This window comes from Pan troglodytes, chromosome 7, assembly GCF_028858775.2.
Source record: "Pan troglodytes isolate AG18354 chromosome 7, NHGRI_mPanTro3-v2.0_pri, whole genome shotgun sequence".
Classification (NCBI taxonomy): Eukaryota; Metazoa; Chordata; class Mammalia; order Primates; family Hominidae; genus Pan; species Pan troglodytes.
Window position 1 is genome coordinate 21275502 of NC_072405.2, and position 14143 is coordinate 21289644.

General features: G+C 40.1%; 1 protein-coding gene across 5 annotated transcripts in view; it reads left to right on the forward strand.

Moving 5' to 3' along the window:
- Positions 1 to 10557, forward strand: part of TRMT9B (tRNA methyltransferase 9B (putative)) — a 77469-nt gene extending 66912 nt beyond the window's left edge. For all 5 annotated transcript variants that reach the window (XM_009454827.4, XM_009454830.5, XM_009454832.4 and 2 more), the window contains one exon: positions 1764 to 10557. In XM_009454827.4, coding sequence (XP_009453102.1) covers positions 1764 to 2800 — 1037 coding nt within the window. In that variant the 3' untranslated portion in view covers positions 2801 to 10557. The remainder of the gene's footprint in view (positions 1 to 1763) is intronic.
- Positions 10558 to 14143: the final 3586 nt, after the last annotated feature.

The window sequence follows — 14143 nt, forward strand, 5'->3', positions numbered from 1 at the left end:
TGCAAGTTATGGGAGATACATACATATGGGAGATACATTTATATGTGTGCGTGTATATATATATATTTGAGACAGCGTCTCACTCTGTTGGCCAGACTGGACTGCAGTGACATGATCATGGCCCACTGCAAACTCGACCTCCCTGGCTCAAATGATCCTCTGACTTCAGCCTCCTGAGTAGCTGAAACTACAGGCATACACCACTGCACCCAGTTAATTTTTTTATATTTTTTGTAGAGATGGGGTTTTGCCATGTTGCCCAGGTGGTCTCAAACTCCTGGCCTCAAGTGTTCCGCTCACCTCAGCCTCCCAAAGTGCTGGGATTACTGGCATGAGCCACTGCACATAGCACGGGAGATATTAATGGCCCTTAGTAACCGTGGATAAATGTGAGCATTAGCAGTGGATTGAGTCTTACTCAGTCCTGACTGCTATACCTCCTTAGCTTAGTAATCAGGACTCTACTTCTAAAAAGGTATGCTTTCAAATGAGCCATATTAAAGGAGTCTTCTTTTCGGGAGTGGGTGGCGGCAGTCTGAGGCCAGGAGGATAGAGTGATTGTTTAAAGATCACAAAACTAGTTACCGAAAGTTCTAGCAGAATGAAATACACTGGTGTGTTGTTCTTCAAACCCATTTCACCCTCACACCTCTGGCTTTCTTACATTACTGCATGGTAGAGATACCAAGGTTTGTGTGCTGTTGATAGGAATGAAAACTTGATTGCTAACGATACAAAATGTATCTGTTGAGTGATATTTCTTTACTAGTTCGATCTGTACGCAACCCCATTTTTGATATTTAATATGTCTCTGTGGCAGGTAAACTACAAAGATTAGTTTGCCTAAAATCACCACTAACAGTTGGATTATTTTGACCCTTAGAGCAACCCTCTCAGGCTCTGTCTCTGCCCTCACAGCTCATATCAAAACAAGAATCTTCCAATTTTGCTTGAGATTAATTTCCTCACTGATATATTGGTGCATCTGTGTAGGGAAAAATAATTTGAAGTTTTCTCTTGACACAATACTGTGATTATACTCCCTCAAGAACTAACAGACTAGCACTTTTATTGGCAGATAAAATTATGCCTAATAACACACTTATGACTTGATAAAGGCAGACTTACTTGAAGCTCATTTCGACTTTGCAGGAATTGGAAGTAAAATGATGACGTATACATTGATTTTTTAAATAGACACAACTATTTTATATCTTATTATAAGCAACCAGTTGGACTTGGGTGAGCTGCTGATCTGTGCATTATCTAGACAGAGAAACAATCTTTAACCTATTTCTGTACTTCTCAGCTATTACTTTAGAAGTACAAATTATTCATTAAAACAATGAATTACCTCATAGAATTCAAAGGGAACATTTAATATCTCTTTCAAATTTTAGTAATTCACATTGACCATCCTTCTGGTTAAAAAAAATCCATAGTATTTTGGAACTGGAAGAGACTTTATGGATTTATGGACTCTAGACTTCTTATTATAGAGGAAGAAACTTAAAATCTGTAGAACTTAAATATCTTGCTCAAGATCAGCCATCTAATATTAAAGTACAGGAGCCAAAGCTAAAATTTATGTTTCTCCTAAAATCAGGCCTGTGTTATTTCTGTCATCATCGTTGCCATGGAGGAAATAAGAAGGTTTCATTAGATGTCAAAATTTCATCCTTGTTATATGGTAAACACCAGTGTATACATGTGTGGGTTTATGTGTGTGCATACACACTGAGATCTAGTTTTGTCTTTTTCAGTCATACATCATTTTTCTACAAAACAAAGAAGAATCAGAGCAATAAAAGAAATGGCCAGGGTCTTAGTTCCTGGAGGCCAACTGATGATTTACGTTTGGGCAATGGAACAAAAGAACCGTCGCTTTGAGAAGCAAGACGTGCTTGTTCCATGGAACAGGGCCCTGTGTTCCCAGCTCTTCTCAGAGTCCAGCCAGTCTGGGAGGAAGAGGCAGTGTGGATACCCAGAAAGAGGCCATCCCTACCATCCTCCTTGCTCTGAGTGTAGCTGTTCTGTTTGTTTTAAAGAGCAGTGTGGTTCAAAACGGTCCCACAGCGTGGACTATGAACCTGCTATGGCAAGAACCTGTTTTGCAAATATTTCTAAGGAAGGCGAGGAAGAATATGGATTTTACAGCACATTAGGAAAATCGTTTCGTTCCTGGTTTTTCTCCAGATCTTTGGATGAATCGACTCTGAGGAAGCAAATTGAAAGAGTAAGACCCTTGAAAAACACAGAAGTTTGGGCCAATAGCACTGTAACAGTCCAGCCTTCCAGACATTCTAGTCTAGACTTTGATCACCAAGAGCCATTTTCAACAAAAGAGCAAAGCTTAGATGAGGAAGTGTTTGTGGAATCTTCTTCTGGAACACACTTGGAATGGCTGAGAGCACCAGGCACTCTGAAACATTTAAATGGAGACCATCAAGGGGAAATGAGGAGAAATGGAGGGGGAAATTTTCTGGATAGCACTAATACCGGTGTGAATTGTGTGGATGCAGGTAACTTAGAAGATGATAATCCTTCTGCTAGTAAAATATTGAGAAGGATTTCTGCAGTCGATTCCACAGATTTCAACTCAGATGATACAATGTCTGTCGAAGATCCACAGACTGATGTTTTGGACTACACAGCCTTTATGCGCTACTACCATGTGTTTCGAGAAGGGGAGCTCTGCAGTCTGCTCAAGGAGAATGTGTCAGAGCTCCGTATCCTGAGTTCCGGGAATGATCATGGTAACTGGTGTATCATTGCAGAGAAAAAGGGAAGTTGTGATTGACTGGATCCTTTTAGACAACTCCTCCAAAAGATGAACCACATTCTTTTCTCTTGGTTTGATATGGTTACCTGAATTTGCATTCAGTGTTATTTGTTAATCCATTTACGCTTTGGTCTGCAGAGACTATTCATTATTTGGTTGTTTTTGTTTTCATGTTTGAATAAGCACAGATTCTGGCATTGAAAGCACTTGACAAAGGGTATTTGTGCTTAAATGTTAATATAAAAGATCTGAAGAAGCAACAGAAAGTGCCCTTCAGTACAGCTCAGACTTTTTTTTAACCCCAGAGAGATAAAATACATGTATAGTGTTTTTCAGTATTACACATCGATTTAAAAAGATTATGCTGTTAAATAATCTTTTAAAACGGTATTTTTATAAAGTGAGGGGATAATTTCTGGTTCTCAGGTTATAAATGAGAGCAGTGTGCAAGATAATAGGTAAATTTGATCCATTGCACAGATATACTTTGAACCATGTGATGAGTTATCTTGTTGCCAAGGCCTTGCTTCTACTTAAAGTTTTCAGAAAACTGAGTGACAGTGGAGAGAACCAAGAAGTGTTACAAGGACTTTACTAAATTATAAGCAAACTTGCTTCATAATAAGTTGACATGTGATAATAAGGTTTTCAATGTAGCCCAGGAGGTTTTTAAAGGCACTGTTAGGCTGAGCATGGTGGCTCATGCCTGTAATCCCAGCACTTTGGGAGACCAAGGCAGAAGGATCACTTGAACCCAGGAGTTCAAGAATAGCCTGGGCAACATAGCAAGACCCCATCTCTATAAAAATTAGCAAGATGTGGTGGTGCATGCCTGTCATCCAAGCTACTCAAGAGACTGAGGCAGGAGGATCACGTGAGCCCAGGAATTCAAGGCTGCAGTGAACTATGATTGCATCACTGCACTGCAGCCTGGGCAACATAGCAAGACTCTGTCTCAAAATAATAATAATAATAATAATAATAATAATAATAATAAAGGCATTGTTAGCTTGTAAGGAGTGGAGTATGTAGGTAGTAGGAGTTATATGCAAGTATCCAAGTGGTATTCTTCCAATCTTATTAGAAGCATGAATATTCAAGATTGATATTACTATTGCTTATTAGCAAGATTTTTATCAATCATGCTTATTAGAAGGATGAATATCCAAGACCAAGATTGACTAATCATGAGTCTGCATCAAGAACTAGGTATTTCTTCTGAGTTGATGGACTCTTTAGGAAAGGAGAATCTAAGTGAAGCACTGATTTTAGCTCTGAGAACAAACAAATTAAGGTACAGCATAGTTAGCCTTGGTAGAGGTATGACTTGGATTTGCTGTATCCTTTAAAATAGTATCTGGGCATTTATTTTATTGAAGGTGACTACATTTTATTAGTTATATTAAGAATTTAGGTAGAAACAACTTCTACTGATTAAAGGTTGAATTTCTGTCACTTTGTAGAGAAACGAATAGACTGGACACTGTGTGGTCACTGTTTAGATTTGCCCATGGGTCTGTTTAAATCTATGTCATGGATCCTGAGACACAAATATAATTAAGACAAGTCTAGAGACAGGAGAAGCAGAAACAAGTTGACCCAGGAGTACAGTCTCAAGTAGTTCATTAATGAGAAAATTGACATCTGACAAGAGTCTTTTTACTTTATGCTGGATGAAAATCCAAATCTTGTTTTATTTTTTCCACTAAAAGTGACTAAAATAATAACGAATTTCATTTGTTCTTGGGTTCTTTTTTCCTTTAATGATTGTGCTATAACTTAAAATAATGATGTTACTTTTGAACAAACTTAAAGAGATATTTTTAAAGCGTATCTGAAAACGATTGATGTTTATAACTCTCTTTTGGCTTCAAAATAAGGTTGCGTTATCACCCTTTTGGCAGATGAGGTTGTCTGGTGAAAATGATGCATATGATTGTACTGTTCAGTGTACATCCTGCAGTAGTGGATGACTGAAAACATATATAAGTGGAGTATAAATTAAAAATTAATTTGGTTTCTTCTATTTCTTTTTTTTTTTTTTTTTTTTTTTTTTTTTTTGAGACAGAGTCTCCCTCTGTCGCCCAGGCTGGAGTGCACTGGCGCGATCTCGGCTCACTGCAAGCTCCACCTCCCGGGTTCACGCCATTCTCCTGCCTCAGCCTCCCGAGTAGCTGGGACTACAGGCACCCACCACGACGCCCGGCTGTTTTTTTGTATTTTTAGTAGAGACGGGGGTTTCACCATGTTAGCCAGGATGGTCTCGATCTCCTGACGTCGTGATCCACCCGCCTCGGCCCCCCAAAGTGCTGGGATTACAGGCGTGAGCCACCGCCCCCGGCCTGTTTCTTTTATTTCTTAATTCAGGACACTAAACCATGACTGCAAGGGATTTTCTTGGTAAAAATAAAAGATTCTCAGAGTCAAAATGTTCTTACAACTCGGGCTTGACGGCCTTTGAATTATGAATGGATTGTTCCTCTCTCTGAAGCCTATTGTCACATGGGTTTTTAATCCTGGCCTTGCTGCTAGAAATCTGTGCTTGAAGTCCTCTCTTTCTGCTGGTAGCCTACCACTTAAAAGTCAAGACTTGGTGGAACTCAGTTTACCAGACTCTTTAGCCTTTGAGCTAAACTGTCTGAGCAACCTCTTAGATGTACACACACCACTTTGTATGAAAGGGTTCTCTAGAACGGTTCTTTGGAGAGAAATATTTTCATGTAAGTTTGACAGGGGTGTAAAGAAAGCATGGCGACTAATAAGTCTTCTACTCTTCATCTAATGAACATAAGAATCTATGCATCCAGATATTATTTTGTATACAAATATTTAACTTGGTGATTGATAATCTCTCTTTGGGGTAGTTACATGGAAAGCTCTTTTAAATTTAACTTCTGCCTTTGGATTTTTTTTAAAAAGCCATTGAAGAGCAAAACTAATGTAAATGTCTTGATCATTTAAAAAGCTTGCTTGTCCTCGAAAGGAAACACAAGTCATCAGTGAGTATAAACACAGACAGTTGATTTGTGAATGCTGTCGGCCTCAACTTGCTTGATGATAGATTCTACTGACCTAGCTGGAGTAATTTGATCACTTACTTCCTTATTAATACTAGATCACACAGTGTCTTTCTTATTCCTTCTTCTTTACTTACTGGCATCAGCACAGAGTCCCACTATCTGAAATAGAAGGGAGAGTTTGGGGGTTTATTGGAGGAGTCTTAAAAACTTGGTTGGCAGCTGGGTGCGATGACTCACACCTGTACCCCTAGCACTTCAGGAGGCTGAGGTGGGTGGATGAACTGAGGTCAGGAGTTTGAGACCAGCCTGACCAACATGGTGAAACCCCGTCTTTATTAAATACAAAAAATTTGCCAGGTTGGTGGCGCATGCCTGTAATCCCAGCTACTTGGGAGGCTGAGGCAGGAGAATCGCTTGAACCTGGGAGGCGGAGGTTGCAGTGAGCCAAGATTGTGCCATTGCACTCCAACCTGGGCAACAAGAGTGAAACTCCATCTCAAACAAAACAAAACTTTTTTGGCTTCCTGATGCCTCACTGTCTATTTGAGGAATTCCACGGAATCTTCAAAGGATTTGGGGGAAAGCGCATTAACATGGACAAAGGATGGAATCAAAATAATGTTATAGTGAGAATCATTCAAGCACCTATTTAAATTTTTTCCAATTGCCAGTATACTGATGATATGACACCAGCATATCAAAGTAACTAACAAACTAGCTACACAAACGTCTTGGAGTTTGGTTTGGTTCTCTTTTCTCATCACACATCTCCGTGCAGAATAGTGCTAATTCTTATTTCTCGTTTGCCTTTCTATTTCCTTCCAAATTCTACATGCCAGTAATTCCTCTGTCTTTTAAGTGACCATCAATTCAATAGGCAAAAATTTGGAGTAATCCAGAGAAAAAACCATCCAAATATAAACCAGCTAGGAACATGAATGCCCCTGAATATTAATGGCCAAAAAAAAGCACTGGTGGATTTTAAATTAAATTAATACATATATACGAGTTTAGAGGAGAACAGAAGTTCTAACTCAGTAGTTGAACTTGGTGGGGGAGGGCACAGGTTAAATATGAGCTGTGAGCCCCCAGTTTTGGAGGAAGGAGGAAATGGGAACCAACCACCAGCCAAGCAGCTGCAGTATAAGAAAAACAAATTAGGGCAGGCCTCAGCATCTCTTTCCTATTACATAGAAAATCTGAAATGAGAATAGCTGTGAACTTTTCTAAATATGCAACATTCAACTATCGCAAGGACAAAAAACCAAACACCGCATGTTCTCACTCATAGGTGGGAATTGAACAATGAGAACACATGGACACAGGAAGGGGAACATCACACACTGGGGCCTGTTGTGACCCCGCTGAGGGAGTTCCTCTTGCCCTCTACCCCCGGGGCTTGTATATAGATTATAAATATATAAGGGGGAAAGGGGTGGGGGGTAGGGGTTGTGGGGCTGGGGCCTCACTTCCCCTCCTTCCCCTTCCCCTGGTCCCCTGTCCCAGGGGCTGTTTGTTAAAAAAGAGGAATAAAGGAATTTTTTTTTTTTTAAAAAAGCAACGTTCATTAATTTATATGCAGTCCTCACCACAGCCCTCCAAGATAAGTATACTTATTGTTCCCATTTTGCAGATGAGGAAAACTGAGGCAGAAAGAAATTAAATTGCTTAAGGTTACACACATAGTAGGCATCACACATTTAGTTAGAGGCAGAGCTGGGATTCAAACCCAGGTCTGGCTCCTAGTCTCTGCTCTTAACCACAACACCATATACTCCCACCCCTGGACCCAGCTCATGTGCTTGGCAGAGTATTAGAGCCTTTCAAGGTAAGTGTGATTATCCCCTTTCCAAATGAGCTTTGGAAAAGTTTAAGCAAAGATTACACAGCTAGACAATAATTCAATAGTAGTCTCTTACATATTTTCCCTTTTATCTTTTTTCATTTGTAAATCTGTTTCGATTTGATTTGAATTAAAAAATAGTTCTTGGTTGCAAAATATTCTGGGACCACTTTTCTCCAACTCTTCAACCTTTCAACAATTATTGTTTTCCCATTTTATAAGTAAGGCAACTGAGGACTATTCAGATATTTCATTCACTCCATTTGTTTACTAAGCCCTGCTGTGTGCTGGATACACAATCTGCTGTGTGCTGGATACATATGATACAAGGTAATGACTATCTGGCATCTTGAAGGTACCCAGAATATTAGAATTAACTGACCCACAGGTGCCAAGCTGAAACATTCTTCGTATTCCCTGTGTGCCTATTACCAAGTTATATTGTTTAGTTTGAGAAAAACAACAAACCACCCTCCCTTACAGAATCATGATGCGTATTAGCATATTTAAGGACTACCCTAAAGCTTGGACTTAATCTAGCTTGCCCTAGACATATTAACATCCTGTAGCGCAAGTGTTCCGTGGGATATATTTCAGAAAATAATATGTCTTACAGAATAAATGCAGACTCCTTTGGATGGCATTCAGGCCCTTCATAAACTAACTCTGAATTATTTTTCAGTCTCATTTCCTGCAGTTGCACCCAATTTTTTCTGTTCTGCAATCTGCTATTTTAGACAAAGCTTTCATAAGAAATTACATAATGACAAGTAATTCCCACATTCCCTAGATATATACTTGGATTTCAAATGGCATAATTGTAATCTTTCTCCAAAGAAAAATGCACGATACAGGCTTCATTCCATCAAGAGGCATATGAGGTAAGCGTTATTATACACCCGTCAAGCAGATGGGAAAACCACGGAAGTGGGAGGGAATCAGAGAAGCATTAACAGACCCTCAACCAACCATAATGCTTAACTCCTCTTGTTCCAATCTTAACTCAAAATTATGATTATTTTGATTATTTAATGATTGTTTTGATAGTATAAACTCCATATCTGCAACCTCAGTTATCTACAACACTGAAGTGCAAACATTTAAAAAGAACTCTTACCAAACAAGGATTGAAATTGTATTGCAAATGAAAGAGCTCAGTATGAGAGCACAATCAGAAACTGAAGAGAGTTGATCAAAGAGAAGATTCTACCTGAATTGTTCTATTTTTAATTCCCCAGGGATCCTACGGTCTATGACACATTAACAGGGATGTGAATCATTTCAGTTACATCACATACTCTGTCCTCTTGTGATGCGTGTCTTCCCCAGTTGATTATACACAGATAATCAATGACTTTATTTGGGAGGGATTGGAGCTATAGAATAATCTATCTTACCAATCTGATGGACCATTTGTAAGAGCTGTTTGTCAAATTGGATCTTCATTTGACAAATAAATACTAGAGCTGCAGAAAGTAAAGTTTACTCCAACCCAATTAATCATTAATACATCCACAGGAAAAATACATTTTCTCCACATGGAATATTGATTTTTCTATGAATATTACCTCCACATTGAAAAATGAGTGAGTCACTGCAGTTAAGCCAGTGTACCTTGATGTTGAATTCCCTGAAGAAGGTACAATTATATTTACATTCCCTTAGCAAGAATTTGGCTAAGTGATAAGCACTTTTCTCTTTTCTTTTTTCTTTCTTTTTTTTTTTTTTTTTGAGACAGTGTCTTACTCTGTCGCCCAGGCTGGAGTGCAGTAGTGCAGTCTCAGCTCATTGCAACCTCTGCCTCCCAGGTTTAAGCAATTCTCATGCCTCAGCCTCCTGAATAGCTGGGATTACAGGAACATGCCACCACTCCTGGCTAATTTTTGTATTTTTTTTTAAGTAAAGACGAACTTTCACCATGTTGGCCAGGCTGGTCTTGAACTCCTGACCTCTTACGAGCTAATCATACCACTTCTAACTAGATTTTCTATTAATGTACAAGGAGGGACTCCACTACTAAAGTTTGTTTTACTTCTCTGGTTATTTACACAAAACGCTGGCAATACATTAAGGCTCACTAATGTGGACCTAAGTGAATTTCTGAGAGGCTTTGAATATGTATGTGCAAACTGTCCTATTTTCTTTATATGCTCTCTTAAATATGTATGTCTGTAAATATATATATAACACACATGTATATATATTCCTAGACATCTAGTGTTTGCTGTCATTAGTGACCAAGAAAAAGTAGTTCTTTTGTGCACGCGTGAAAACATCAAATTAGCAATTACCATAGAAATGTATTTCATTGAATAAATAGGTTTTGTTTGTTTGTTTGTTTCAGGGAAATTTAAAACAATTATTAGTTGTTATTGTGCCTCTTCTCGTGTTGATACGTGTATTTGGGTCAAAAGTGCAAAAACTTTTTTCTACAATGTACAGTTATTTTAACTTTTCCCAGGGGAAGCTAGCAATAGTTTTAAAAGCACAAAGTGATGTAAAATATTTTGACTTTTATAATAATGCGAAGTAGTTTTATTTGCATTAATCAATAATGTTCAGGATCTTTTTGTAGTAAGTATATTTTAAATGGTGTAATTTGTGTGTTTATGATATGTATTCAATTATTTAAGTTAAGTATCAGTGTATTTTTTTAAAAATGTTCCCAGGTGAACAAAAGTTTGCTTTTCTTCACCATTCTGTACAGGACAAGCATTATTCAGTTCACACAGTCAGCTCTCACTACACTTCAACAGAACGGGGCAAGTTCGTATTTGAATTCTGTTATATTTATCTAAGGGAAGCAAAATTAACCTTTTAATAATAGATTATCTTTAATGGTTATCAAAAGAATGTTATTGACCAAAAAGACATATTTTGAGATTAATAAAGATGTATTAGATTATCCAAAAGTGGATGTGTGCAAATGTGGTCCTAATCTAGAAAGGATATCATTTTTGTATGTTGCTTGGGAGGTAGGGAAGTTTGTTCTCTTTCCTGACCTGTGCCATCTGCAGCTTGTCAGCTCATTACCAGCATGAGGGTGTGAAGCAAGGGAGGATTTGTGCCCACCCTGCTGTGGCTCTCATGCCACTCAGAGGGGATGCAATCTTGCAGCAGATGGTGCCCTGCCATGGGGCAGCTTGATGGCTCCTCACCTGTGATAGAAGAAGATGCTCCATCTCCCCGAGCATCAGATTGGCCCTCAGGTGGCTGCTTGAAAGACAAAAATGATGAAAAATAAAATACACTCTGTGCTGACCTTTTGACAAGAATCAGTGAGACCTCAGTCCTGTGCTTCGTACTCTGCCAGAAACCTCCCAGTTTAAAAACATTGCTAGTTATTGTCTTTAGAAGCCATCCCTTCTTCCATCTTCATGCTCCTTTTCTATTTTTGAAATATCTAAGCATAAATTTAGCTTAAAATGATATACTTAACAGATGTATAGTGGGTTTTACAGTTTTCTCAATGGGTGAAATCAGAAGGAAAGTGTCAACGTCAGAACACTTCACTCCCCACCCCATCCCGGATGCAGGGCACAGAAGATAATCCCCATGCAAGTGCACGTGTGTGCAAGGAAAAGCAGCAGATGCTTGGGATACCAGAAACCTTGGCAGCCACTGACTCCGAGAAGGAGTGACTTGCAAAGCCAAGAACCAGATCCATATGCTTCTTTCTGCATTCCTCCACACACACCTGTGTTTGCATTCCTCCAGGTAGCTGTCCTATGCATCCATCCAGATCTTTGTCACACTGCAGCCCACTCAGGTCCCATCGTCAAAGAAATGCCCCGATCCCACAGCTCCGCGTTGATCTTCTCCTCCTTCACCACACGCCCTTTGCATTTAGGGTATTTTACAGCACTACTCGTTTTACACCTTTACAATTTAGCAATTAAAAAACCATTCTGCATCATCCACAATTTTTCCCTTATGTCTGTACCAATTTTTTGTTAAGAGAGATAGTTGACTAAGGCCTTTCCAGCTCCAGTCACTTTTCCACCTAGCACAGTCATCCCACCAGATCCCTGGGATCCACCTCTGTAAATTCAAGCAATATTTGAAAAAAGGAGATTATGTCTGTGCTAACACGTACAGACATTTTCACTTGTCATTATTCCTTAAACAATAGAGTATAACAACATTTACACTGTGTGATGTATTATAAGGAACCTGAAAATGATATAATGTATAAGGGAGGATGTCTGTCAGTAATATGCAAATGCTATGCATCATTTTTATTTCAGGGACTTGAGCATCCATGGATTTGGTATCCGAGGGCGTCCTGGAACCAACCCCCCATGGATATTGAGGGACCACAGTATTTTTATCCTCCATGTCACCCCATCCCTGACCTCCAGAAACAAACAATCATTTGCCATTTTAAAGGACCTACTCTAAATGAGCAACAGAAGAGCTCTCCCGCGCACCACCGACTCCATGCCTGTTTTCAGCATTGTAGGGAGGAAGAGTCCCCACCCTGGCTGATGGCTCTCAGCTCCTGGGATCAGCTGGCAATGGAGGGTCATGTCCCGGCTTCATTGACTTCTTGCATCGTAAGGCTCCTCTTAGGAGACAACCTTTCCTCTCAGGCCCTTAGGTCTAAGTCCCCTCTCTCAGCCTTCTCTGAGACCTCAGGTGTGAAGAATATGTTTTTATTTATTTGCTAGATTTTTGTTTGAATACTGATGAAAACTAATCATGTGGGCTTGGTCCTCAGGGTTAATCGTCCAAGTGTAAAAACGGAAACCACCACTGAACGATATCTGACCATCAGCTACAAGTTTTTCTTTCTCTTGCAAAGAAACAGCTCATAATAACTGAAAATGAAGGGCATGGTAAGCTGAGATAGAGATATCCCTTGCTTCCCAACACCCCACCCCTGAAAAATCAGGGAAGGCAGGCCTCTGTTAGAGCTCTTTTGCTCCAGAAGAGAACTCACAGCCACTTTGAAGTGAACCCCATCCATCTTTGAGAGGCCAGAGCCCTCAAAGTGTTTGCCCAGGGAGGATGCTGCATTGAGGGGAGGGTGGGAACAGCCCCACTAGCCAGCAACTGTTTGCAGCAGTGAACTTGAGCCCCCCAGACACTGCCCAGGAGTGGAAGAAACCTGACTTGGAATAGCCCCAGATGTGGCGCCAAGCCTGAGCACTGGCCTGCCTGACTGGGAAGCTTGGCGAAGATTCCTGTGTTCAATGCTTGGCATGGAGTGAGTGGAGCTGCCACCTTCAAACTGCATGGGGGGCCACTTCCACAGGCCTGGTTCTTGCTGCTTGGGAGATCACTGTCCCCACCCCAGAGGCAACTAAAAGTTTCTCGTTAAAAGAAATGTAGTTGGACCCCAAAGTTCCACGAAATAAGATGACTCCAGGAGAACTTGATTGTTAGGGGGTCTAACTCAACCCTATACTCCTTTGTTTGGCTAAGGAGGGAACTTCAGTGTGATGGATAAAGTCACCTGCACACCTCACACAGAAAGAACTCTCCTGCTTCAGGGGGTAAGAAGCTGTCCTGAAGTAACCCTCACCCAGGCCATCTTGTGAGCTCTCGGCCCTCAAAGGAGGCGATCTGTGAAGAACTAAAGTTTTTCACTAACATATCATCTTGGGACTCAAAATATGTAACCACCCCGAGAAAGGAACAGAAAACACAGAAGAGAAAGAGCTTGTTTCCCTATCATTTTAAAGACTTCAATTTTAAAAACTGCCATTTCTTTGCATTTTTTGTTCAACAATTTCTGAACAATTCCTACAGGCAAGGGACTTTCCAGGTGCTGTTGGAGATTTTATGGGAAAAAAATTGTCTGATCTTGGAGAATTTAAAATTGGCAGGACAGATAAGATGGGCACAGTTCTCTCTTTCTAGAATATTATCCCACTCCTCAGTTGGCCTGACTCTCTTTCTAGAATATTATTCCACTCCTCAGTTGGCCTGACTTAATCATGCTTCCATCTCAGCTTCGATGTGCCTTTCCGAGGTAAGCCTTTGTGGCCCCTGCCCCTAATACAGAAGAGACACTAATTTATTTTCCTGCTCTGTGGTCCCAGAGTTATGTGAATTTCCTTTTGAAATTCATCACGCATATTTATTTATTTATTTATTTAAGCATATTTCTCTATCAGAGTATACCTGTCACCATGGCAGGGATTTGTCTGCCTCTTTCTCTTTCACTGAAGTACCCACAGTACCCGGCATAGTGCTGGCGCTGTTCGGGGTGCCCAGTAAACTTGTGTGAATGAATTTTTACCTGGCTCTGAAAGAGGGTGCTCAGAAGTAGCAGTGAACGCTGGGACCCTGGGAAAGGAAGACGGTTATCGTAAAGGAGGTGACACAAGGCTGGACCTCACAAGATGAAATCTCAGTAGGGCAGGAGGGCAGAGAATTTGGACAATGAGAAGAAGCGAAGCTCAGAGTAAATTAAGTAAATTGATGATGATGATGACAATGACAGTACCATTTATCATGTGGTCACTTTATGCCAGGAACTCTCATATTCGT